Source organism: Lacerta agilis, chromosome 3 (genome assembly GCF_009819535.1).
Source record: "Lacerta agilis isolate rLacAgi1 chromosome 3, rLacAgi1.pri, whole genome shotgun sequence".
NCBI classification, from domain to species: Eukaryota; Metazoa; Chordata; class Lepidosauria; order Squamata; family Lacertidae; genus Lacerta; species Lacerta agilis.
In genome coordinates, this window is record NC_046314.1 from 85,697,563 (window position 1) to 85,724,423 (window position 26,861).

General features: G+C 46.0%; 1 protein-coding gene across 3 annotated transcripts; it reads left to right on the plus strand.

Moving 5' to 3' along the window:
• Positions 1–1,562: 1,562 nt before the first annotated feature.
• Positions 1,563–26,861, plus strand: FOSL2 (FOS like 2, AP-1 transcription factor subunit). 3 transcript variants are annotated; one of them, XM_033144612.1, is made up of 4 exons: positions 1,563–1,689; positions 16,361–16,615; positions 21,960–22,067; positions 23,235–26,861. In XM_033144612.1, the coding sequence occupies exons 2-4, from the start codon at positions 16,376–16,378 to the stop codon at positions 23,742–23,744; spliced, it is 858 nt and encodes a 285-aa protein (XP_033000503.1). In that variant the 5' UTR covers positions 1,563–1,689; positions 16,361–16,375; the 3' UTR covers positions 23,745–26,861. The 3 variants fall into 3 exon arrangements, with proteins under 3 accessions (XP_033000503.1, XP_033000501.1, XP_033000502.1); XM_033144610.1 differs by lacking the exon at positions 1,563–1,689 and adding an exon at positions 3,715–4,035; XM_033144611.1 differs by lacking the exon at positions 1,563–1,689 and adding an exon at positions 4,272–4,647.

Genomic DNA, 26,861 nt, shown 5'->3' on the forward strand with positions numbered 1-26,861 from the left:
AAAGAGCTGTAGAGTTGGAAGGGAACCCCGAGGGTCATCTAGTCCAACCCCCTGCAATGCAGGAATCTTAACTAAATCATGCATGACAGCTGACCAACCTCTGCTTAAAAGACCTCCAAGGAAGGAGAGTCCACCACCTTCCAAAGGAGTCCGTCCCACTATCAAACAGCTTTTACTGTCAGAATGTTACTCCTGATGTTTAGTTGGAATCTCCTTTCTTGCATCTTGAAGCCCTTGGTTCGAGTCCTACCCTCCAGAGCAGGAGAAAACAAGCTTGCTCCATCCACCATGTGACAGCCCTTCAGATATTAGGTGGCTATCAAATATCCTCTCAGTCTCTGCTTTCCCAAGCTAAACATACCCAACTCCTTCAACTGTTCCTCATAAGGTTAGCTTTCCAGACTTGAGTGCAATAGCACACTTTGCAACTGTAATTCCAGTAACTGGTATTCAGGAGAGTATTGACCCCCACAATGACGGCAAAATATAGCTACCCTGGCTAGTAGCCATTGATAGCCTTATGTCCCATAAATTTATCACAACACCCCCCCCCCTTTTTTAAGGACCACAATATTTTAATTTGTGTGTGTTTGCTGACAATGACCTACATACACTTCTGGAAGCAACTTTATATTATGATAGGCATTATTATTATTATTATTATTATTATTAAAATTGTAATTTCGACATTCATCTGGTCCTTGGCATCCTGCAAGCCCTAAAGCCTGAGGCTTTCTTTCTCAAGCGTTTCCTTCTAACTCTCCTGAAATGCTGGCCTTTGTTCGAGAAGGCTCTTTACCAAAGCAAATAATAATAATAATAATAATAATAATAATAATAATAATTAAAAAGCCAATTTCCAAACACACAAAACAAACAAACGCAGCGGGAACAGTTCGCGCCTCACTTCCTGGGGAGCCCTTGTTTCCCCCGCCCCCTCAAAAAATGGGGGGGGGGAGTAAAGGTTGGGGCAGACGTAATCTTCGGTGGGAAATTCCAGCGCCCATCCCCTCTTCCCCGCGCCTCCCGTCCAGGATTTGCCCCCGCTGCATTTCCCGCCCGCAGCCTCCCCTGCTTGCTCGCCCTTCCTCGCCGCGAACGCAAAGCCTTGCACGGTTGCATCAGCAGCGACCGTCCCAAATTCCATAGTAAAACTCCTTGATCTCTGGGGGTTAGCCAGCAGCCACGTAACTTTACTGGAAGACACCCGAGCCGAGCAGGCAACGCCGCCCGGCCGTGCGTGCGTGCAAAGCAGCAGCGGCAGCAGCAGCACAACTCAGCCGCGAAGCGCTCCTCCCACCGGGGAGGCATTCCTGGAAGGGGCGGGCCTGACGGAAGGGAAAGGGAACAGCGTGCGTCTCCCTCTCTCTCTCCCCAGCCAGGGGTGGCAGCGGCCTAGCAGCCGGTATGGGGACGCGACCAATTCCCCGTGTCGGCTCTTAGCAGGGGTCCCAGGAATACGGGAGGATTCCGAGCTGTTTACCCTTCTCAAACGGTTTACCCCGCTCTGGACATTTCTGGCGGCGGCTGCAGTTCCGCAGCTCCCCCCCCCCACTTTGGCAAAGCGCAGCGATCAGGCGTGGATCGTGTGAGCTCGCCTTCGCGAGCGCCTACGACACGTTTATCGTTCGGTCTGCGTTTCTTTTAAGTTTCTTTGGGCCCGATCCTGTGTGTGCTTACTACTCAGAGGTAAGCCCTCCAGAGTTCACCGGGGCTGCTTCTCAGGCAAGTGAACAGGGCTCTTGCAACCGAACGTACCGTATTTTTACCTGGAAGCGAGGCCCGCTGAGTCCGATGGGGCTTCTGTACAAGTCTAAACACGTCGATCCTGAAATAAGCTCCTCCCCGCCCGCGTTTCCACGGGACTTCATAGAGTTGCGCGATCTCATGTTATCCAAGTCCAGCATTTCCTTGTCGGTCTGTTGGCAAGTGAAGCTTGCAAATAAATAACCTCGGGATTATTTAGGTTTACCACGGGCAGTTCAGGGAAACGGGGCGCGTTCAGCAGGTTCAGGAAAATGCCTGGATGGCTATGGGGATCTTTCCTTTCTACAGGAGGCAGCGCTGCAATTATAATAGTTGAATGGAATTAGAAGCTCGCGACCCGGCAAAGCGGGGGAATGCATTATGAGATCGACAGAAGAGTAGGCTATTACTGCAAATTGCATTTGGGGCAAAGAATAACAAGAATAAGCGGGCAACAGGAGTACCAAGCGGGCGGGGCGGGGCAAATCGACTCGGTATGAAGCTTCCGTCAAGTTGCGCGGCACCAGCGATTCTTTTTATCTCCGCCGCGGCTTCTACTACTCCCCGACACGCTAAACCTGACATGCCACCCAAGATCGGTAGCACGTACTTGGGAGTGAGCAAACGCCCTTTTGCAAACAATGCGTCTTGATGCAAATCTTCCCCACCCTTTCCCTTGCTTTGGGTCGCGGTGCTAACCGGTCCATGTATTCTGCCACAATAGCGCAAGCCGCCTACACTCCAGTTTTGCACAAGCAGCATTTAAGAAAATCCGCCGGCGCCGTGAATAAAGTGTCGGCTTCTGTTCATCGTTCTGCGCCCCCCCCCCGTACCATCAGCTGCCCCAGTAGTAGTAGTATTATTATTACTACTATTAGCGTTTCGATCCTGTTCCCCTTTAAGCGGAGTTCGGTCTGTTGCAGACAACCAGGGAATCCCTCTCCGAGCGCGTCACTCTAACCAAGGAAACCCGCGCTCGCGTAGTACAACGCAAATGACCATCTTTGGCAACGGCGACCTGCGACAATGGAACAGACTAAGCCTACGCGCTGGGAGGGGACGGGGGACGTGACACGACGAGGCCGCGGCCGGGAAATCGAGCCCACCAGGCGAACTGGCCGGGCTGCGCCTCCGCAGGGACGGAAAACGGTGCGAGGAGAGCAGGGAGCCGCCTGGGCTGGGTTTGGCTCGGCGGGGCTGAAAGGACAGCGCGCTCTGGCCCTATTCTCCCTCCTCCGCCAAGTGGGAGGCTCCGCGTAGCGAGGCGGGGCGGGGCCAGAAGCCTGCGAGTTTGACGTTTGCGAATCCACATGGTACAGATCTTCAGAGGCAGGGAGATGGAATAATAAGACTGTGGATTTGAACTAATGCCATTGCACTGACTCATTCAGGGAGAGCAAAGGAGCTCCGAGAACAAGGATACTAGAAAGAGAGATATAGAGGAGAGGGAGGGGGGGGGAAAGGAGTGGGGGAGAAAGATCGCTTTTATGGCCGAGAAGGGCAGCATCAAGGGTTAAGGGATCAATAATTCGGGGGAGTATTTTTAAGCAGCAACAACTAACGATCAGGAGCCTCCGATCCCGGGCTGAGTCATCCATCCAGTCCAGTTGGAGCAGGAAGCTGGCACTTTTCTGAAGGGCTTAATTATACAGGAGGTTTAGATACTCCTGATTTAAAAACTACAGGGCGACCGAGGCTTTGAAAGCAGTAGGGTGATCTTCACAGGAAGTTGGAAGGAAGGCAAACGAGATACACCAAGCTTTCTCTTCTGTAGAAATAAAAGTCGCATTTGGAAAACTATTTTTTTATAAGTATATTGTTTTGATTCTCGCGTGAGAGGCAATGATTTGCCTCTAGAGCGCGTGCCTTTTTTTCCCTTATGCACTGTATGCGGAGGTGTTTTTTTTTGGATTTATTTTTTAATTCCCACAGTGCCGTCGCAAGAAACAAAAAAACCCCCCCAAAACCAGGAAAGGACTTATTTTTCATTGCTTAAAATAGAGAAAAGGGAGGGGGGGAGCAACACCCTGCCAGATCCACTTGAGTGCATTTTGAAAATCCTAAGGCAGTAAATAAAAGATCGGAAGCGAACAAGACAGGGAGGGACTGAGGGAGGAACAAAACAAACAAACAAACAGCGTGCACAGGTGTTTTTTTTAAGATTTCAAAGTTTATTTCTCACCTCGGACAATGTACCAGGATTTTCCAGGAAACTTTGATACCTCCTCCCGGGGCAGCAGCGGTTCTCCAGGCCACCCGGAAACTTACAACAGCATCACAGCTCAACAGGTAGGGGCGAAGGGGGCACTTTTTGTCCACGGAGTGGTCCCTCTCTATGCTTTTCCCTCTTAAATCTCGAAATGCCTCCGAGGGCATTTTACCTGGAAGAGGAGTTCAGGTGATCTCAGCAGGTTTCCTTTCGCTCTGCGTATACGGAGATGTGATTTCGCGCAATCCAGGTCCCTGATACTAGTTGTTCTTCTCCCCCCCCCCCCCCCGGTGTCCTATCCCCCTTCTCCCTGCGCTTTCCGGCGAGCGAGCGAGGGCCGCCGCCACCTCCCCGGCTCCTGGCTCCTTAACCAAACAGCAAAGTTCACTAACCACACCCCAGTCCACCTCCTGCGAGCGCGCTTCGACCTCTCCCTCAGTCGCAGATCAGGGCGAAGAAGGAGAGGCGGCGGCGCGTCGCCTTTGGCCTCCAGTCCAACAGCAGCCGAGGCACCTTAAAAGGAGGCGGAAGCGGCTGCTTGGCGGCGGCGCTGCTGCTGCTGTTGCGAGAGTTTGGGCGGGCGAGCGCAAAGCCGCGCCGGAGCTGGAAGTTTCGAGCTCGCCAGGGCCCCGGAGCCGAGAGGCAGTCTGGGCTGCGACGCGGAGCCGCCGAGGCGGCGATCGGGGCTACAAGTAAGCGCGGGTTTCTCTCGGGGGAAGAGATCGTAGCTGCTTCTGCAACCCGGGGATGCCTTTGCTTGAACTGTGCGCTTGGAAGGAAGAAACACCCCGGCGCGCGCGCAATCATTGCTGGACTGAATTGGGGACCGGTCCATACGTGCGGGGGAAACGGGGATGGGAGTGGGAGGACGGAACCCACGGCCGCTCTTAAGATCCCGGTGAGGGTCTTCTCTCTGAGTACTGGCTCTACCCTCTGGGTGTGCTTCTCCTTGGCCCAAAGGGGAGATGGCCTTTTGCCTAGTGGCAGTTCGGGGTAGCGCGCAGAGGTATCTGCCCGGGGTGTGTTTCCGAGCACGTCGGGAAGAGAGGTAATGGGGGGCGCAGGGCAACGGTGTGAGGAGTCGGAGTGCCCCAGACGTGCGCGTCTTCGCCAACAGTGCTCTACGTGCGCATTGGCAGGAGAGCAGCGGGGTGGGGTGGCCGCAATGTTTGGTCTCAGTAGGAAATTGGGGGGGGGGGGTGAATACACGCGGACAAAGGGGGAACCGTGAGTAGTTGCCGGAAGTGTGGGCCCGACGTATGCAGGCTGCAATCCTAGACCTCTTTACCTGGGAGGACACTCCTTTGAAGTCAATGGGGCTGACTTGGGCTTTGCTGTGCGTTTTTCATGTGGACTGAAACTCCTGGTGGAGTGTAAACAGTCTTAAAAGGGACACGTTGGTCTCAACATCGGTTGTGGCTCGTGTGGAAGAAAATCACATTGTCTGGGCATGCTGGGGAAATAAGTCGAGACACCCAACCAACCCCAGAATAAAAAAAGTTATGCTGCAATCCTCAAAACAACCTTCCTTTTCACATTGCTGGAAAGCTTGAAGAAGTGATCAGCTTGTGAACAGCAGTTTCTGCCTAGTTCAGGTTGACTTTGTTTGGTTTTACTTCTGCCCCAAGACCTCAAGATAAGTGGCACAATTCACTTTGTAACGACCTTTTCAAAGGTGGTGGCTTTGGATTCCGGGAAGCCTTGTCAGGGATACTGTATTTATCTGTAGCCTGCCCATTGGTTGATGCGGTTCAGATCCAGTAGGCTTGGGAAAATAGAAAAGCTTTTGGCTATTGGGGGTCTGTGTGTGTGTGTGTGTGTGTGTCCTGATCACTTGTTGAATATCACCTGAACACATGGAGTGCCTTGCCCATGACAGCTGAATGAACTAAATGGTTTGTAATGGATTTTTTGAGGAAGGCCAGAAGTGAGAACCCCAGTGGAGAAGGGGTACTACGCCTTAGTAATTGCTCTTTCTTTGGCTTTGGTTATACAAGCAGGGTGCTGGGATTATGTAAAGTGAGAGAAAGAGTGGCACGTCCAATAACTTTTTGGGTGGGTTTGCTTTTAACCTGTTGCTCTTTCACTTCCTCCAGTTCCTTATCTCCTTATTCGCAACACATACACATGTATAGGGATAGCAAATGGAACATTAAAGGAATCTCTCCAATGTTCCTTAGTCACAGTCCCGGATTTACATATTTATATGCATTCGTGAGAGACAAATGTATTGGAAAGCCAGCTGTTTGGACCCCACACCCTGAAATGGAGTTTTAATCATATTTTGCAGGCTTGGTGGCAGATAAGGGCATTAAATTAAGAGACATGTCTTCCGAAGATTGGGCTGCTTGAGAAATGCAAAGAAACAGGTCTAGCCACCAAGCCGGATTTAAATCCACTTTGATTCAGTCAAATGGGTTTGTGAATTAAGCTACAGTGTTTTTGAAAGACCCTCTATAGAAAACAAGAAAACAAATCTGTGTATTTTTCATTTTATCTCCCTTTCCTGGGAAGGGGTCTAGAACAGGGGTCAGCAACCTTTTTCAGCTGTGGGCTGGTCCACCGTCCCTCAGACCATGTGGTGGGCCGGACTGTATTTTGGGGGAAAATGAACGAATTCCTATGCCCCACAAATAACCCAGAGATGCCTTTTAAATAAAAGCACACATTCTACACATGTAAAAACACCAGGCAGGCCCCACAAATAACCCAGTGATGCATTTTAAATAAAAGGACACATTCTACTCATGTAAAAACACGCTGATTCCTGGACCGTCCGCGGGCCGGATTTAGAAGGTGATTGGGCTGCATCCGGCCCCCAGGCCTGGTCTAGAAAGATGTGGAAAATTGCTGAAGCTGGGATAGGCTATACAAATTAGATATATTTGTCTAAATGTGCTTTTATTTATTCATTTTTGTTTGCCAAATGAGGGGTAGTTTTTAATTATTTAAGCCGATTTCCCAGAAGGCATTGAAAAATGTGTGGGGCAGCAAGCAGGATTTTTGAGGAAGGTTCTGTTGGTCCACACCAAAAGGAACATGGTATTATCCCGCCACTCCCTCATGGTTCCTCAGTTCCTTCAGAAAGATTTGACCCTTCTCCCCCTTTCACAAATAACTCTTCAGTTTTCTGAGATGAGTAAATGAAACACTAAGCATGTTTTTCACCTTGACTAAAAGCATAGAGTTCTACTTTATTCTCATTGTGACTTCTTTCTCTCTCTCTTTTAATAGTAGCAACTTTTTAAAGAGCAAGATCTCTGGAGGCAAATACATTTTTCCTGGGTTCTGCCAGTGTCCTAAGCTGGCAAGGCTGCTGGATTACTTCCCCCCTCTGTTTTTCGAGGTCCTCTTCTCTCTCTCTCTCTCTCTCCCCACTCTCCCAATAATCTTCAGGATTACACATGTCAGCATGTTAAAACAAACAAACAAATCTTTTCAGGATTATGAAGAGGCATCAAGATTCTAGAGTAGAAAATACATAAACTACAGTTCTTACTACGCTAGTGTAGTCTCCACAAAATCAGTAGACCTTCTTCGAAGAAACAAGTTCAGGACAAAGATGCAGTTATCTACTGGATAACTTGAGTCCAGTAGAGTTTTCATTCACATAATACTTTACACACAATTCGATGGATTTCTGGATTGCAGCTGTGATAACACAGCTGCATAGATTTCTGGAAATCAGGTTGTATACTGGTAATACTGCTGTATTAGCAAAGGCCAATTTGTTGTTTCATTGTAAATACAGCTGTATGTTTTCTACAGTCTCAACTATAGAAGTGGCTTTCATGACCTTGGTAAGTTTGCCAGTTTGCTGAAATAGCTACACTTCTATTGGATTTGAAACTATCATATTAGAAATATACTCAAAATGGTGAAACTGCTATACATGGGTTAGAAGACTGTCCTTGACTGAGCACAACTTAACTATAGGTTAGTTTTGAGCACGCCACAATTAAAAGGATTGTGTTTGCAGTGAATAATAAAATGTTATGCCATGTAAATCGTGCTGTGTTGTCCAGAAATTGTGACTGCCATTAGTTTACAGCTGCCATGTAAAACCAGTGGAAACTGTGAGGTAAATGCTACTTTATAGAGACATAATCATTTACTGTTTGGAAGTAAAACAACAACAACAACAACCCCACCCTTCTTTTCTCTCTCCAGCTTTTGTTCTAGCTTGAATTTCCTTTTCCTTGTCTCAAATTAAATGCCATTTCATGAGCTGTGCCAGACTACAATTAATTCAGTGCTATGCTGCTGTCGAAGTGCTGGAACCAACTCCTGATACATACACAGTAGCCTTCTAATGCAGGCATTTCCATTCAATGTTTTTAATAGCGTCTGTTCGGGAAGGAGATGGAATGCATTTTCGTGTTGGCTCCATCTTCAAGCAAGCTAGGGAGTGATATTGTTGCTTTCCTTTGGTATTCAGACATTCCTTTGCTGCCTGAATGGACCTCACTGGTATTTACTGTGGAATGGTTTTTGACCTTCAGAATGCAAGTTCTTACAGGGTCCGCGCAATTTTGGCTACATTTTTGGGATAGCTCTTTTGGTACAGCGTCTAGCCTGAAATGATGCTGGAACTTGAAGAATGAGAAATATTTCCTGTTGAAACTGAAATCTGTAAAATCCAGAAGGATCGTTGCGCTCTCTCTATTTCCCTGTGGGTGCCCCTCCCTCTTTTCTCTCGATCGGTATTTTCTTAGGTCTTTTCGAAGATGTCTTATGTGCTATCCTAGGCTAAACCTACAGCTTCTCTGAGAGGTGTTGCACAATCTCATCAGTTACACAAACGTACGCTATTTCGTAACATGTTTACATTGGCTGGCCTTGCCTCTCTCCCCCCCCCCCCCCAGAATGCTTTTCTTACCACTTCTGTAATGTGTGTGAAACCTACTGGCAAAGTGAGGCGTAAGGCTTTTTTTCACATCAGCTAACTGTCGACCTTCTTTGTTTTTGGTTATGTGTGCTTTAAACTGTCCTATATAAAAGTTTGCAAGTGGTGCCAGTCGGTGACATTCCACACACATCAAAGCCCTTATTTATTTATTTACTTACGAGAAATGACACACTCTGTGTCCAGGTCGAAGCCAAAGATGCCTCTTGGGTGCCCTCTGTAGGCTGTTCCACATAGAAAGGTTTCCAGAGATGATACACAATGGAAAGAAATAATTTGCTGACTTACAGTAAATGTGGGGAATCTTGTTTGGGAAAATGGATAGAGTGAGTTTTCTTTTTAAGGCTTATCTGTATTTTGCTGCCCAAAAGATTGCTTTAATGAGACTGCTGATGAATGTGTGTTCATATTCTCAGTCTGCCACTTCCCAAGATTAATATTCCAAACTCTCCTTAAGTGTTTACCTCTCTCTGTGAAGCTGCATGTTGTTGTAAATTCTGCTCTTCAGAATCTGATGCTTCTTGCCTCGCTTCTAAGATGAAGATGACACTGGCCAATTGCTTGATCAGTTCAACTGGCTGTGTGCTTATGGTTTTATGTGCACTTAGAACACATTTCACTCTTTGTCCCGCTATCCTTTCATGGTTGTCAAGCCTAAAATATCTGATCAGGCAATTCATCAGCTTCTTTTGGTTTTTATTCATGTGCTCCATTGTGTTTCCCCACCCATATTCTGTTAGCTGTGGCTGTAGGTAGTACAGGAAAGAGCTGTTGCTTCAGTTCCCTTTGTGCGTCCGTCCTCACAACCACTCACACTGCCTACCTTCCTTCAGCTGCAGGGCCAGCAGCCTTACGTGCTGCTTAATTTTAGCTTTAAATTTAATCATCAACAGCAACAACAACTGAGGGGTCTTTGAATTCAAGCTTGGGTGGAAGTTACACCCTCCATGTCTGCTAGTGTTTGAGAGAACTCCTTGGTGAAGGAAGGTCACTAGGCATGTGCTCCAAGACATTCCTGCTTCCCATGCTTTGCCCTGTTCCAGACTGAACTCTCCATAACAATCAATAAAGAAAGAAAGACAAATAATTATGTCAGAATAGATTTCTGCATGGTTTCTGTCAGTGATCACACTGTTCAGCATCTGGAAGATTTCTACACCTTCCCTGCAATTAAGAGCAAATGGAAGTGTCACTTTCCAACCTAATAATAATGAATAATAATAAGTATTTATTTATACCTCACTTTTCCCCTGATGGGAACTATCCTCTTCTTCCTTACAAGATAAACACAATCAGGGCGAGGGGTGGGGTGTTATACTGGGATTGATGAGATTACTTGTTTTGCAAGATTAAGGCAAGGGGAATCGGAAGGGATTGGGCTATGTTAAGTTTTGTTGCTGGGGATAGCTCTGTTGGTTAGAATGTGGTGCTGATAGTGCCAAGGCTGCAGGTTCGATTCCCATATGAGACAGCTGCATATTCCTGCATTGCCGGGGGGGGGGGGGTTGGACTAGATGATCCTCAGGGTCCCTTCCAACTCTCTGATTCCAACTTTTTCTAGCCACTGTGACAAGTTCCTTGTAGAGCAAGAGCGAAGAACCTGTTGCGCTTCAGATGTTGCTCAACTAAAACTTCCATCGTTCCTTACAATTGGCCATGTTGCCTGGGGCTGGTGGGAATTGGAGCCCAAGAACCATGTGGAGGGCCACAGGCTGTATTAGATTAGATACCATTATAATATTTTGCTACAAATTAGTTATTTCTGTTTCGATTTGGAAAATGATGGGTAACATGGGATGTATTATGTGGGTTCGTTCTATTTCTGTTGGTGACAGAATGATCTTTTTAGTAAATAAATAAAAGCTTTCTAAAAGAGAGGCAGTTGTGATGCAATGAGGAGAGTGATTTGATTTTGAAGGCTCTGATTCATCCCGTGGTTAATAGGCTGGCCTTCAGATAACTAACCTCACAGTGTTGTCGTGATGGTAAATAAGGGCATGATGAAGCATTCTGTGTGCCGAAATGCTGCGCCAATTAATAACAAAATTTGTGAAACGAGGAACCATGAGAGTTTATCACTCCACGTAGATAGCCCTTATTTCCACACATTGCATTCTTGCAGAACACAGTAGACATTATTTGCTTTGGGTGCCATGGCTCCTTGGTGACCTTCATTTTTGCAGTCTTGGATCAGACTGCTTTAGATTGATTGTACTCCTCTGAGTGAAAAATATTTTGGAGATTGGCTGCTTGAGGTTTGGTCAAATTTCATGCATAAGGTTTTACTTTAACATGTTATCCATGCATCGAGGCAGCTTTACATATGACATTTTCCCTACAGAGGTACAGGAGAAAACAGGAACATCCAAGAATGCTGTCATAAAGATTGCATACATTTTTTTAAATCACTGTGATTGTGTGTGAAGGATTTATGTGCCGTAAAACAGATAAACACACAGGTGTAAGCTCTCTTCTTCCTACACACTTATAGGTAAAATGTCATGTACGTTAAAGGTAAATGTAGATGAAGCAGACTGGGGTACAATAAGCAGTCTTGAAAAAGGACCCGCCATGGAGGAGTGGGTAGAAGGTAACTCAGGATCTACTTCTAGATCTCTTGAGTGATTTGCAGAAGATCTGCATGGGGTTGTGACACTTAATTGTTTAACCTGTAGGAGCAACAAATATGCTATCTCTCACTAAATAGGCTGCTGAAATGAAGACAAGGCGTGATTTTGTAACTCAACTGTTCTGGTATTGAAAACATAATACCTAGGCTCAGAATGTGCTCAGAGGCACCCTCTTCTTTAATTATAATGAAACGTCTTTTTGCATTCGCTCCACTTAATAGATCTTGGCGTTCTAGTAAAAAACAAAGCTGGTCCAACAAGCCTAAGTCTGCCATTCCCTTCCACAATGCAGTCAAGTCTACTCTTACTAGTAGAGCTATGGTTGTAAGGGGCTGGTATATGCATAGTAGACGTGTAAGCAAAGTAGTCACTGCCAGTTGTACCCCTGCCTTTCCGTTGATACTTGAGCTGGCCTTCAATCCAGTGGCGCATGGTACCCATTGGGACTGGTGGGTTGGAAAGCGGGGAGGCCAACGGTGAGTGGAGTCAGAGCCCATAACTGACAGAACCAACTCCCATTTTAGTATTCCCATCCTTCTCCACCCTGTTGGGTTCTACAAAGACAACAATGAGACTGAGGATGAGTCCCAGAAAGCTGGCAGCGAGCGCCCACGCCCTAGAGTGGTTGTAAGTAAGAAATCAGGCAGGTAGGGTTTGGCTTGAGGGCAGATTGAGGTTGGTGGGGCAATGCCCCATTTCCCATAATAAACCAGCCTCCGCCGCTTCCAACTTCTAGTTGTTTGGGAGAGGTTTGTTTCTGGCTCCTGATCTAGGTGACTTGGAGGCCAATGTAATTTATTATGACCTGTCAAATATGGACTCCTCCTCTAATTAGTCACTAGATAATAGGAGGGATATCGCCAGAGAGGGAACATTGCTCCCGTTTGGATCCTTTAACTGTTACTCACCTTAAAGCATGCATGCGAGGGGTAGCTACACAGCTTGAAAGGAGATGGCAACTAAACATAGGGGAAAACTTTCTGACAGTAAGAGCTGTTTGACAGTGGAATGGTCTCCCTCAGGAGGTGGTGGACTTTCCTTCCTTGGAGGTTTTTAAGCAGAGGTTGGATGGCCATCTGTCATGGATGCTTTAGCCGAGTTTCCTGCATTGCAGGGGGTTGGACTAGATGGCCCTTGGGTCCCTTCCAACTCTACGATTCTTCACCTCAGTCACAATAGTGAGAAACTTGCATCCTCCCCAAAATCTGGCAAGATAGGTCTCTTTGGCAAAGACATCATGGTATGGCACTGAGCAGTCTGTCGGCATTTACCTTTTTTAAAGAGGTTCAGCTGGAAGATAACGAGCAATTTGTAAAATATCATTAACAGATTTCCCTCCCAATTTATTTTCAGGAAGGATGAGTCTGACACAAAAGCTGAGAACCAAGTGCTAGTTTTCTCACGGACACTGCCTTGCTGTGGCCAATAAATTTGAGTTCACTGGGCTTCCCATCAACCACATATGTTCTACATATCAATAATTTATATTGTTGTTGTCTCTCAACATAGCATGCCTATACTGTTGGAAGTGCAGAAATTTGAGTACAAAAACATTCTCAAAGAGGGTCAGTCTTTTGAGTATATATTAGTTGCAATAATCAGAAACACAACTTCCATGTTCAGTGGCTATGTGCTTTTGCTGGATGTGGTGGGGGGGGGACAAACAGCATGCGGATTGTTCCCACTTGTGCCTTGCTTGTGAACTATTTTCCCATGGATATCTTGCTACCTCTAATGGGCAGGTGAGAGTTGTGGTCCTGATGGACCTTGGGTCTGATCCTGCAAGGCAAGTCCTCATAATTAGTTTTTGTGGTGGTGGTTGCTCTCCTTGATGCTCTTACATTGCCCAAAGTGTGGATGATGTTCAAGGACTTCAAATGGTTCTTCGTTAATGGATCTAAAATCCCAAGTGGTGGGGACATGATAGGAGTGTAAAACTAATCCAACATTTTGTATGTTTCTTGAATGGCTCCCTTGTTAGACAAAAGCATTCCTTCTCTTAGATTTTCCCCTCCAGGGCTTGCCCATTGTTTTGTTTTGTTGCTTCCATTCCTCCACAGTTTTGGTGCCAGTAAACTATCCATATGGATTTACCTCAGTCTGGAAACAAGGTGTACAAGGCTTCTTTTTTATATATTTTATTTTGCAGGAGATCATTACCTAGTACCTTTTAAAAGCTTCTGTTTTGTTTTGTCTAGACAGAGCAAAGAGCTGCAGGGAATTTTTCTGATCTGAATCCCAAAACACATTTTATAAGGTATTATTAAAATATAGGCACGTAAATCTGCTGCAGCTGGAGGCATCTTTATATTCTACTCTTTTTTATTTTTTATTTTAAAAAAGAAACACTCCTTCCATGTGATCCCAGAATGGGTGTGTTGTACCAGCAGAAGGCACAGCTGTTTCTCAGCTCAAAACCCATGGTCATGTTGGTGAAACAAGCACCAGAAAACAGTCTCCACCTTTGTATTTAAACAGACATTTATTTATTTGCCGCGCCTCACCAACAAGTTTATAAGTTTATAAGGCAGCTTGCAACATAGAAAAACACACACCAACAATTAACCATTCAGACCACAACAAATAAATAATAGTACTATTTCATGGTTGGCTGTCTCTTTGCCTTCTAAGTAGCTGTGGCCATAGGTTTCTTGTGATGGGTCAGGGCGGGATAGTCCTTATCCCAGGCCAATGGGCCTTCTGAGGCTGGTGTAGTTCTGCAGCATCATGAGCCAACTCCTCATTCTGTCTTGCCGCATTGCATCCTGGGAATGGAAGAAAATTGACTGGGCTGTAGCCAGGCTGCCTGCTGAGAATTTGTGAGGGAGTGAATGGAAGATGCCCAAACAAGAATCTTGCCCATTTGTCTTGCCCAACCTGTGTGGGTTTTATTTCCTGATTATTCCCCCCCCTCCTTTACTTTCTTCTCATTTTATTGAATGCCGTGGTAGGTTGAGGTGGAACGCAACTGTGTAGGGTGGGGATTAAGATTTTTTAATGTTCCTCCACGTTAAAAGCCAGAAACAAATTAGTATTATTTATTCAGTTTATGAGTTGCTGGACCTGAAAGAAAGGCTCCAAGTGATGTTAGAAATGTTACAAAGGGCTACATTGGTGAGAAAAGAAACGCTTAATCTGGGTATACCTGTATATGATTACACTGTTAGTGGATTAGTTTGGTAAATGACTCAAAATGGATATGTATGCCATGCCCCCTTTGACTGCCTGATGCTCAGTGCCATCTCATTTTCAGGTTGAAATGTATTTCCTATAAATTGTCAGGTGGTTGATGTAATTTTTAAAACTCACAATTCCTAGTGGAATGAAGGAACCAAAGGCATGTTTTGTATTTCAGCTCTTGGAATAACCTTTCGATTTTTCAACTTGTAAAATGGGGGTCAAAAGTGTGAATAACTTTCTGTGTCTTGTCTTCTGTGCTGTGCAAATTGCCCTGCAAGTGATGATCCAGCTTGTTGGCCCTGCATGCACAAGGTTCTAGATTCAATCCTTTGCATCTCCAGGGGGTGTCCTCTGCCTGAAACCCTGGGGATTCAGAGTGGACAATGTGGAACTAGATCAGGGGTCCTCACAACTTTTTCAGCAGGGGACCGGTCCACTGTCCATCACGATGACTTGCCCATTTGTCTTGCCCGACCTGTGTGGGTTTATTTCCTGATTAGTGAAAGGGCTCCAGAGAGAGGCTGGCACCAACAAAGCTCAGCCCCTTTCCTCCTTTAGGCAGGGCGGGGAGAAGCCAGGAGTCGGGAGGGAGGAGGCACTGCTGCCGTGTGAGGGAGAGGGAAAGAACGTGCATGCTGGCAATCCACGTGGCGATTCCCAGACCATCCCCGGGCCAGATTTAGAAGGCAATTGGGCCTGATCCAGCCCACGGGCCTTAGTTTGCCGACCCATGAACTAGATGGACCAATGCTCTGACTTTTGAAATATAGCAGCTTTCTATGTAGAGTGAAATAGCATTGTTTTGCCACAACTCCGGACTGCTCAGGTGGGGTGGAATTGTATGAACGAACTGGCAGTAAATGTAAGGAGTTTGGAACAAGGGTGGGGAACCGGTGACCCTCCAAATGTTTTTGCACTTGTAACTTCTATCAACTTTGACAGTGATCATGCTGAGTGGAGCTGATGGGAGCTGGGATACAGAAACGTCTGGAGGGCTATAGGTTCTCCACTCCTTCTCTAGAGTTTTAGTACAGCCCACAGGCAGAGCACATGCAGCATATATTAAGGTGCTGGTTTTAATCTTCCAGCGTCTTCAGTTAAAAATAACTTGCATAGCAGAACTGAGAGAAACCTTGGCTTGAGCACCTGCAGAGCAAGCTACTGCCCGTCAGAATAGACACCTTGCCCTCCAGGTGTTGTTGCATTGCAGTTCCCATCATCCCTGGCCATTGGCTGCGCTCACTGGAGAGCCAGTGTGGTGTAGTGGTTAAGAGCAGTAGACTCATAATCTGGTGAACCGGGTTCGAGTCTCCACTCCTCCACATGCAGCTGCTGAGTGACCTTGGGCTAGTCACACTTCTCTGAAGTCTCTCAGCCCCACTCAACTCACAGAGTGTTTGTTGTGGGGGAGGAAGGGAAAGGAGAATGTTAGCTGCTTTGAGACTCCTTCGGGTAGTGAAAAGCGGGATATCAAATCCAAACTCTTCTCTTCTTCTTCAATCCCACAACATCTGGAGGAGATTCCCATCGGGTGTCCCAAGAACAGTCGGTGCTGCTGAGCTAGATGTTCACGAAGTCTTGCTTGGCAAAAGAGTATCTCCTGCTACTGTGCTGGTGTGCTACGCCTGCCACCTTGCTTAATGTTCCACTATTTCTGGTTCTACTGATTTTTCTCTCCCCTTCTTCTAGAAATTCCGGGTAGATATGCCAGGATCGAGCAACGCTTTTATTCCTACCCTGAACGCCATCACCACCAGCCAAGACTTGCAGTGGATGGTGCAGCCCACTGTGATCACCTCCATGCCAAGTGCCTACTCTCGCTCGCATCCCTACAGCCATGGCCTGCCAAATCTGTCCTCGGTTACCGGACACACAGCTCTTCAGAGACCGGGTGTCATTAAAACCATTGGGACCACGGTGGGCAGGAGGAGGAGAGATGAGCAGGTAGGTACACTGGTTGAAATGACTCTGTGCGATCCGCTAGCTGCATGTGCTTGGAAGTTCTCGGAGCTGAATGCAGAGCTTCCAAGGCAAATAACTTCATGTTCCAAGGGTTTTTGGTGACCCCATCCATGGGATACGCGAGGCTAACTTGGAGGGTGCTACATCGGGCAGATACTTCTATACAGGGAGTTCCAAAAAGCCATGGCAAGCAGCCGTCGTTACCATTAGAGCACATGCTTGCTTTATCCCTGGTCATTTCCAATGAAGGACTATTGGAACAAAGCTGGGAAATCTTGAGGACCTCTGAAAACTTGCCAGAAGTCGGGACTTCCAAGTTAAATCGTTGGGGTGACTTGATGTCTTTTCCTTAGGCTTCCATTTGTATAAAGGCTTTGGTGGCATCCCCCCCCCCCCGTGTCTGTCTTGCTGGAATGAGTAGGTTCTGATAGTTATCATTGGATAGTCTCCATTGTTTTCTGTGTTTCGTACTTGATACTTCACTTTTGATTCCAGCCCCGACCTGTACACACAGTTTATCAGAGCACAAAATGTCGTTGGGAAGATGGGCAGTATTGTTGTGTTAATAATAAGGTTCCCTGACCAGAACGTATATTTGGAAACCTAAAGCCAAGTTCTTGTGTTTGGCATACTTTAATAGGGAAAGTTACTGGAGCAGAGCTAGTTTTTAAACACCTTTCTATTTTGCTGGTCCTGGGGTGACTGAACTGAAGAACTGGGGAGGTGGTAACCCAACATGAGGTTACCGTTACACCCTAGTCTGTTCAGCCACAAACTTATTCCACCCTAAGAGCATAAGAAGTTGTTACTGGACCAAATACCTATCTAGTCTGACATCCTCATTCCCACACTGGCCAACCATGTGCCTCTGGGAAGCCCATAAGCAGGATATTAGGGCAATGGGCCTCTCTCTTGCAGTGGATCATGGTGTTCAGAGTGATTCTGGAGGTAGCACATAGCCATCATGACTAGTGTACACCGATAGACTTATTCTCCTTGAATTTGTCTGATCCCTCCTTTAAAGCTGTCTGAGCTGCTGCCTGTCACCAGATCTTGGGGCAAAGCGAATTCCATAATACATATTTAAAACAACGCTTCGTTTTTAAACGAATCAAAGAAGAGGAGACAAAGGCTGCTTCTCTTCTTCACTTATGCCCTTTTCTGCTCTCTCCAGTTTCATGCAGAACCTTCTGTTTTGAGATCAGTTTCTTCTTTAAAGCACACGCCTATCAAGAGATGATAATAAGAGTCTTTTTTTTCTGTGGAAAACAGCTTCAGGGTTAGGTGAGATTAGCTGCTGCTACCAGTTGAATGCTAAATCCTCTCCACCATCAACATCATGAGTGCCTTTGTAGTAATCTCAGGCAAGGATCTTGTCAGCTAAGCTCTTTTTGACTCCCTATTTGTTTGGCTGCATTTGCATGAAAAAGGTATTTGCGTGAGCCCAGGAGGTTTGCTTCACTTCAGTGACAGCGAATGAGGCCTTGTTATTGGAGATTCGTAGCCTGCTCTGGGTTTTGTAGGCGTCTGAGTGGGATTTGAGGCTGCTTTGCCTGATTTTGGGGGATTACTCCATCAGTGTTGTGGCCGTTTCCAGGGGAGTAGCACTTGTTGGCCTTTTGCAGCAAAGGCAACTAAAGAGTCTTGTGGAATCTTAAAAAATTAAGGGCTGTATCCCCCTGCCCCCAAGCCGCTCCTCAAATCTCTGGAACAGATTTTTGAAGGTGCCCCAGGAAACTGGAGAGAAGGGGAAGTTCTGTTTTGCAAGGGGAATGGCAGCATTGGGTACAACCCTCACAATTTTACAGTGCATGCCAGGGGTCAGCAAACTTTTTCAGCGGGGGCCATTCCACTGTCACTCATACCTTGTTGGGGGCCAGACTATGTTTTTTGGGGGGGCATGAATGCCCCACAAATAACACAGAGGTGCATTTTAAATAAAAGGACACATTCTACTCATGTAAAATTACACGCTGATTCCCAGACCGTCCACGGGCCGGATTTAGAAGGCGCCTGGGCCGGATCCGGCCCCCGGGCCTTAGTTTGTCTACCTAGTCTTTCATGAAGTAGAGTCCTCTTTGGGTTGCTGCCTCTGGTGCCCAAGCTTACAGAGGTTTCCAGGGCTACCATCATATTGATAACATGCAACAGGTTGGGTCAGTTAATGGGCCTCAGTTTCGTTTTCATATGTCCCCAATCATCAAAACATTTTATTCTGGAGTAGTCCTGCTTGAAGCGTCCTTTGCCAAACAGTGTTTTTTGACGCATGCAATCTGAGGTGCTTGTTTGAGATCACTGGTCATACATAGGCAAAGAAAGATCACCCTGATCCTATATACAGTGGTGCCTCGCAAGACGAAAATAATTCGTTCTGCGAGTGCTGTCATATAGCAAATTTTTCATCTTGCGAAGCATCAACGGGAGAATAGCGGTTTGACAGGGGGGGAAAATCGTCTTGCGAGGCAAGCCCATAGGAAAATTCGTCTTGCGAGACAGCCTTTCGCTAGCGAATGCCTTTCGTCTAGCGAGTTTTTCGTCTAGCAAGGCACCACTGTATTTGCTTTAACCTTCCAGGTTTTAATCTTTTTCAGTGCAACCCCCCCCAAAAAAAGAAACCCCACCCCACACCAGTTGAACTCAGTTCATTGCCCCCCAAACACCAGTGTCAAGATTTTTGCTTCTAATCCTATGTTCACTTCTATAGAATTGATAGGTAGGATCAGGCCCTTGCTTTGCTATATGAGCAGCTTTGTAGTTGGGAGTTTTGTCTCTTCCCATCAGAGCTATAGGTGGGAAGCTGTAGTGGTGTTGTGCTAGTTTTATTTTAAAGTTTACTTGCTTACTCATTGCATTTATACGCCCACCTTCCCTCCCAAGGAGCTCAAGGTGGTGTACATAGTTCTCCTCTCCCACGTTTTATCCTCACAACAAACCTGTGAGGTAGGCTAGGCCGAGAGATTATGATTTCCCCAATGTCACCCATGGAGCTTCAAGGCCAAGTGGGAATTTGAACCCTCCATCTCCTAGGTTCTAGTCCAACACTCTAACCACACCAGCTACCAGAGAGAACAATAAATGTTCCCTACCTTAATTGCATTCTGTTGTTCTGCCTTTAAACCAGAAGAAATTAAGATGGCGTACAGCTTAATAACTTGGCACAACCTATGAAAACACATTAAGCACCCATTAGAGTAAAAAGCAAAAACATCTTGTGGGTTCACCTTACTCCATGTGCCCACTTGACTGCTTTGATCTGCAAAACTGGTACTGTGCCACACAGCCCTCATTCCACACTTGGTAAGAAATCATTCTTTTTGTGTGGTGGCACCTAAAGTTTGGAACTCCCTGCCTATTGACATCAGGCAGGCACCTTCACTGCATTCTTCTTGGCACCTGCTTAAAACACTTTTTTGTTCAGGCCAGCCTATCCAGACACATAGATGTTTATGTGTTTTAATCTCCCTTAGTTTACTGCTGCTGATTCTAATGCTTTATATGAATGTTTTTCATTACTTGTTTTTAACTTTTTTCATTGATAATTTCAATGTTTCTTGTAAACCACTTGGAGATTTTGTTTAAATAAATACATAAGCCATATCAAAGGAACAGTAAAGCATTATAAATTATAATTGCTTTGGCCTCCACATGAGCTGCTGCCTCACAGCCGAATGTGCACTCGGAGGCCATCTTTGGTTCCTTTGTGACTTTTATCTTCTCTCTAGGGCTGGGCTGATTTGGAAAGCGTAATGTGTTAATGATGGAAAATCACAAGCGATGGGATGGGAGTGAAAAGTACTTCTTGATACCAAACAAAGCAGCCTATTTTTTGATTTGATATGGGCTTCTCCAATTTGTCCTGCCCTTGAGGACTTTGGCGCCTGACCTTCAAGTTAATAACTGTTTTTCAAGAGGGAAGAGGATATAGATTGTTTCAAGAAACAGAAGCTTGCAACATCTTCCTATGCTTTTACCTCACAAACCACCCTCGTTGTGAAACAACTTTGGGAGAGAATCGGCCGTGTGTTTGGCCTTGATTGCAGATTCACTGTCGTCTTGCCCAATCTTCCTCTTAAGTTTCTTCATGCTTTTGCTCCTCCTCAACCACCACCACCACCTTGCTCACTCTTCCTCTATGAAAAACACACACCAAGAACTCTGGCCAATATAAGTTTCAATAGTGGGAGTAGTCCCTACTCGCAAATCAATAGTAAATTATAACAAAAACTAATCCATTCAGACAGAGATTACAAACTCAAACAGAGATTACAAACTCAAACTCACAGGGATATGTACAACATAATAATCCGTTACAATACTGGAAATGAGAGTCTTTGAATAGAGACAAGTTCATGTTAGTCCATAGACAGGTTTGATGTGAAGATATTCGTTTCAATCATTGAGCAAAAGTCAGAAGTCAGTTATGGATCAGAAACCAGGACAGGGCCCTGTTTTGATGTATTCACCTTCATCAGCTAAGTTTTAAGGGGTCATATAAGTTTGAAGAAATCTTCCATAGTTCCAGTTACAGGTGGGTAGCTGTGTTGGTCTGCCATAGTCAAAACAAAATAAAAAAGTCTTTCCAGTAGCACCTTAGAGACCAACTAAGTTTGTTCTTGGTATGAGCTTTCGTGTGTATCTGAAGAAGTGTGCATGCACACGAAAGCTCATACCAAGAACAAACTAAGTTGTTCTCTAAGGTGCTACTGGAAAGAAATTTTTATTTTGTTTTGAAGAAATCATATAAGTATATCCTGTTATTTTCTACGTTTCTCAGAGATAACAACTAAGTGTGTGAAGATCGATGTGTATCTTGAGCTTTTCTGCTTCCTGAGTCAGTGTCTGGAACAGTGGTGGCTGTGGCGTGGCGAGCGCAGCCCAGACTGGCTGATCCATCTCCCATGTCTGAGCCTTGGCTCTCCCTGCCCAAGGCTGGGGCTGTGACACAAGTGGTTCTTCCTAGAGAATTTTCTTTGTAATACAGGGATAGTAAACCTAATACCCATCAGATGATGTTGCAGCAACATCAATGGTGAACTTGGTGACGTGCAGATGTTGTTGGATCCCCCCTGACCAGCTGAGTGGGGCTAATGGAAATTGTGGAATCCAACCTCATCTTTTGGGGTGGAGGTGGGCACATGTTCCCTTCCCCATATCTTATAACTAAAACATATGACTATGCCCAGTGAGTTCAATGAACATGCCGTGGAGTACACCAGACGTGGCTCCTTTCTCATTGTGGTTGATCATTTGGAAATGAGTTTTCTTCTTTTGCCACCTGTGATCTGATGGTGTGTTTTTTTCTCTCTCTTTGCTTGTTTGACCACAGTTGTCGCCTGAGGAAGAAGAGAAGAGAAGGATCAGGAGAGAGAGGAACAAACTAGCAGCTGCTAAATGCCGTAACAGGCGCCGAGAGCTGACTGAGAAACTTCAGGCAGTACGTATTCCCTCCTTAGAAGTCTCCTCCTTTTTCGAGAATGCTCACTTTCGGCCATCCAGAACGGATATGTTTTTGTAAAGTTTGCCTAATATACTGACCCTCTCCTTCAGCGGGCTTATCTTCTAGTAGAGGAATTTGGAGTGGCCTGACACAAGTTGATGTAGTGCAGGGATCACCAACATAGCCCTTGTGGCACACATGTGCTCTCAGAGGCGTGCCCCCAGGGTCTTTCTCCCCTTCTCTCCCTGATGAATTTAGGCTTGAAAGAAGTATTCTACTGTAGCCATTAAAATAGTTTGTGGGGTGTAGATGTTAGTTTGTGGTGCCCGCAACCATTCCTCCAGTTTGCAAATGAACCCCAAAAAGGTTGGCAATCCTTGATCTATGTGGCAGGTCTCCCAGTTCTTTCCTGCTGGGTTTACACATGATGACACAGCAAGCATTGAAGTGGTACCATGTTCCTCAGAGCATCAAATGCTTCTACTGTTCTCTACTGTCCTCTGTTCTGGCCCTGTCAGCTTTTAGACACCCAGGAGATGAGGGCTGTCTTCAGCATTCTTCACATGCAGAGCTGCTGGGATCAGAAATGCTGTAGTGGCTCCAGTTTGCATTGCATGCAGGATGTAGTTTCATCCACATGTTGAGTGTGAGAGGCAGCTAGCTCCTACCTTGTTCCCTAACCGATATGGTACCTATCTAAGCAGTGTGTGCATCAGTGTGGAAGACGTTCATTCACTGTTCCTGGTAGAGATCCACAGTAATGAATTACTAAGATGCAATATTTGGGGATACTGAGCCTTCTATATTTTGATTGAACATACCACTTTGCTGCAGCAACTCCCCCTTCCCCCCCCCCAAAATGTGAGGGTTAAGATACCTGAATATTGAAAACACCTGTTTCTTAAAAAGAAAGGGAGAGAGAAAGCATTAGTTAGCAGAGGTTTTCGTGCCACATTCTGAGTTGTTCAAACTTATTTTTGTTTCCAAATGTATATCCTGTCATTCAGTGGCTAGTCAGCATTCCTCAAACCAGTAACTTAGAAATATTTATATTTCCCCCCATCTATCTACTGGTGCTCACCTTGTTGTATTTTACTAGTTTGGGCTCTGTACAAGCCGCTGTTGTTGCTGCCGCTGATCATCTTGTTTCTCCTGGATCGGTAGGAAACCGAGGAGCTGGAGGAAGAGAAGTCTGTGTTGCAGAAGGAGATCGCCGAACTCGAGAAAGAGAAGGAGAAGCTGAGGTTCATGCTGATGGCTCACAGCCCGATGTGCAAGATCAGCCCTGAGGAACGCCGAACCCCGCCATCTCACAGCCTCCAGACCGTCCGGACTGGAGTGAGCAATGCTATAGTGGTGAAGCAGGAGCCCGTAGAAGAAGAGATCCCCTCCTCCTCCTCTGACCTCGAGAAAGGGCAGAGATCAGTCATTAAACCTATCAGCATCGTAGGGGGCTTTTACGGGGAAGAGCCGCTCAACACTCCCATTGTGGTGACCTCAACACCCGCCATCACCCCCGGAGCATCCAGCTTGGTCTTCACCTACCCCAGCGTGCTGGACCAGGAGTCTCCTCTCTCCCCCTCGGAGTCTTGCTCCAAAGCTCACCGGAGGAGCAGCAGCAGCGGCGACCAATCCTCGGATTCCTTGAACTCCCCGACTCTGCTGGCACTGTAACCCCTTTTCCCTTTTGCCCCCCACCACCCCACCCCACTCAGTTACTCTGGAGGGGGAAAACCCCGCCTTTGAGATCAAAAGACCAGCACAATGACTTTTTACTTTTTTTCCCCACCAAGCACAAGGGCGGCAAAAGCAAGAAGAGGAAAACTGTGTACGTAGCTCCAGAAACTTCCTGGGACGGGAAGAACCAGAACAAATGTAAAGCCATATAGGAGTGGGGTGGGGAAGCAGAAGTCGCATTACTGGGACCCAAGTGCTTAGACTACATGGTGTGTGCGTGTGTAGAGGTGGGTGGGAGAGCCAAGCTCCCCATCCAAAGCTTAGTGCGAACGGATGTGAGCTTCAGTAAATCGCTAGCCCGTTTCCCTGTCATGCTGATGAACGGACTGGCGAAACCAGGTTCTCTTCTGTGCTAAGTAGTACATTCCAGTTAGTTTGATCTCATTTGGGCCCTCACCTTTTTACTTTCTGTTGGATACCATGACATTTCGAAAACTCTAACAACAAAAAAAAGGCTTGTGGCAATTGTCATTAAACCGCTGCTGATGTTAGGATCTGCCTACGCAGGATTCATAACTGTTGTTGGGTGAGGGGGTGGGCTTTTTGGAATAGATGGTACAGAGCCGAGAGGGGAATAAAATAACAGGTCCAAACGGTTCTTTTCAACCACAACAAAAACACCCAACAACAACACTCCTAGCACCTTTGTTTTGGGGGAAGTGGGGTAGCATGGAAAGAAACAAGTGTTGGATATTCTGTTGACAAAAAAAAAAGAGTCTCCTCGAAAGAGTATGCAGATAAACACATTATTTCTTGGTGCGTTGCAAAGGCCATGACTACAGCGTGCCTCCACATCAGTGGACCAGGATTGGTGCCAAGGGAACTGGGGAGGTGCCAGAGTGAGTTTCCACTAAGCCTTTTTCTCTGGCATGGGTTGTTCTGTAATTGGCGTTTTGTCAAATCAGTGGCTGGACCCTACGTTGCCTTTCCCCTTGGCTGCCTGCCACCTTGAGTGTGATGCCTCCTCTCTCCCGGCACACCTGACTCTGACGCTGGGCTGATCTCAAACAAAAGCCACCGGCTCCCAGCTCTATGAACCGTTGCAGTGCAGCAGTGCTGCTATTCTTCTCTTGTGGCTGGTCCAGGAAAGGGATTCACTGAGGGCAAAAGTGCAGGAAGCAAGTTGGGTGCTCCCTTGGATAATCCTTCTCTCTCTCTCTCTCTCTCTCTGTGTGTGTGTGTGTGTTGCACTTCGCCCGTCAGTTCCTAGCCAAAGTTTGTGTGTGTTGCAATTGGATGACTTCAGGCCTTGTAGTTCTTTGGCTCCCTTTCTGGTCCTGGAGACATTAGCAGAAAAATAGTTTTCGTGCCTGGGTATGGTCCTCTGCCGCACTCTTGTCGCTGCACGTTCAGGTGGATATATGGCTGTTTGAAAACCTGTGCTCACTACTGAATGGGCAGCGGGCTTTGCTTTTTCTTGCATCTTCTGTGGTGCCCAGACAAAATCCTCTTGCACTTAAAACAGCGCAGCTGCTTGGGTTTGCCGAGATGAATTGGAGAGATGTTTGCTGGGTTTTCCCCTTGTTAGGTTAAGGCTTTATTTTGTATAGAGAACATCCCTTTTAGCCCAAGCTAACTAGGGTTCCAGTCGTGAGCATATTTATGTTTGCAGGTTTCCACTATCATTTTTGTTTTCATTTGACCTCAGGATTTATTAGGCAAGATGGCAGGTGGATACATGATTTCACTGTGCTCTTTGGAGACCAGCTTCCTCATCTGGGGGAATCTCTTCAAGCCATGTTAACTCCTTTGGTGAGCTTCGCTGCCTTCCTTGAGACTCTGCCTTAAAAGCTGGGGAATTTGCTTAAGTCTTTTGAGTGTTTCCAGTGAAGTCAGTGACTCAACTCCCATTGACTGGTTGTTGTTGTTGTTTTTAATGCATCTGGATATCAGCCATAGTGTTAGGTCAGCTGCTTGCATGTCATTGTGAAAGGCCAGAGGTTCTCAAACTGTGGTTCACAGGCTGCTGGCAGCCCACAAGCTCCATTCATGTTGCCCATCGAAAACACTGACCAGCAAGAATACATGACTTCACAGAACGTTGCTCAGAAAAACAGGTACATCCATCCAATTAGTAAAGCAAGACTGTGCTTTATTAAAATGCAAGGTATGTATTACTTTGCTTTGTAGAACAAAATAAGTTTATTAAGTGGTCTGGTGAGACCACCAGCAATTTTCAAGTCCATCTCCCTCAAAAAGTTTGAGAACCACTGTCCTAGGCTATTTGTGTGATTGGAGCTTCAGGCTAGTCAGAATAAACCAAAGCCATACTTAATAACAACTGCAATGAGAAGAAGCCAAATTCTGTAACCTGAATCAAGCATGCACATATTTGAGTATAATTTTGAAATTCACATTATTTATATTTCCTGTACTGGCCATGGGGAGGAGAAAAGAGCTATGCAAAGCGCTGAAAAAACTACCTCTGTCCACTGGCGGTTGCGCTTACAGCCCTTCTGTCCTCTTAAAGGTTTACCAGGCATTACCTACATATTTCCAAACTTCTCTTTGCAGAAAGGAAAGGTACAGTTTTGGGTTTTGGATGACAGCACAAACTGCATATCCATTTCGTGGATACGGCCTTTAATACTAAGCTGCACTTCCACCGCACAGTTGCTTAAACTCAGAGTAAATGAGCGTCGTGGTAGTAACTCTTCATATTTAAAAGCAAAACTATACTGGAAAGGCATTTTGTTCAAGATACTAAAATCCAGGCATTTTTCTTCTGACATTTCCCTTTTTAGACAGCGCCACTGGAAGAGACTCAGGCTTGTATTCAGGGCAAATGCTGTTCAGAGTAGACCTCTTGGAAATGAATGAACCTGGGCTAGCCAGGCCAATTAACGACAGTGAGCCTACTTTGAGGACTAGCGTTCTTGGTTCTAAGCATCATTTAAAAGAAAATATTCTAAGCATAACAGGGAGAGCAGAAAACGCCATCATCTGACTGTAGCATTTTTTTAAATAAAAAAATTAGCACAATATACCTTTCACTAAAATCACTGATGCAGTCTCTGAAATACTGCTTGTCTCAGCAGGCCAAGAACATTTTTT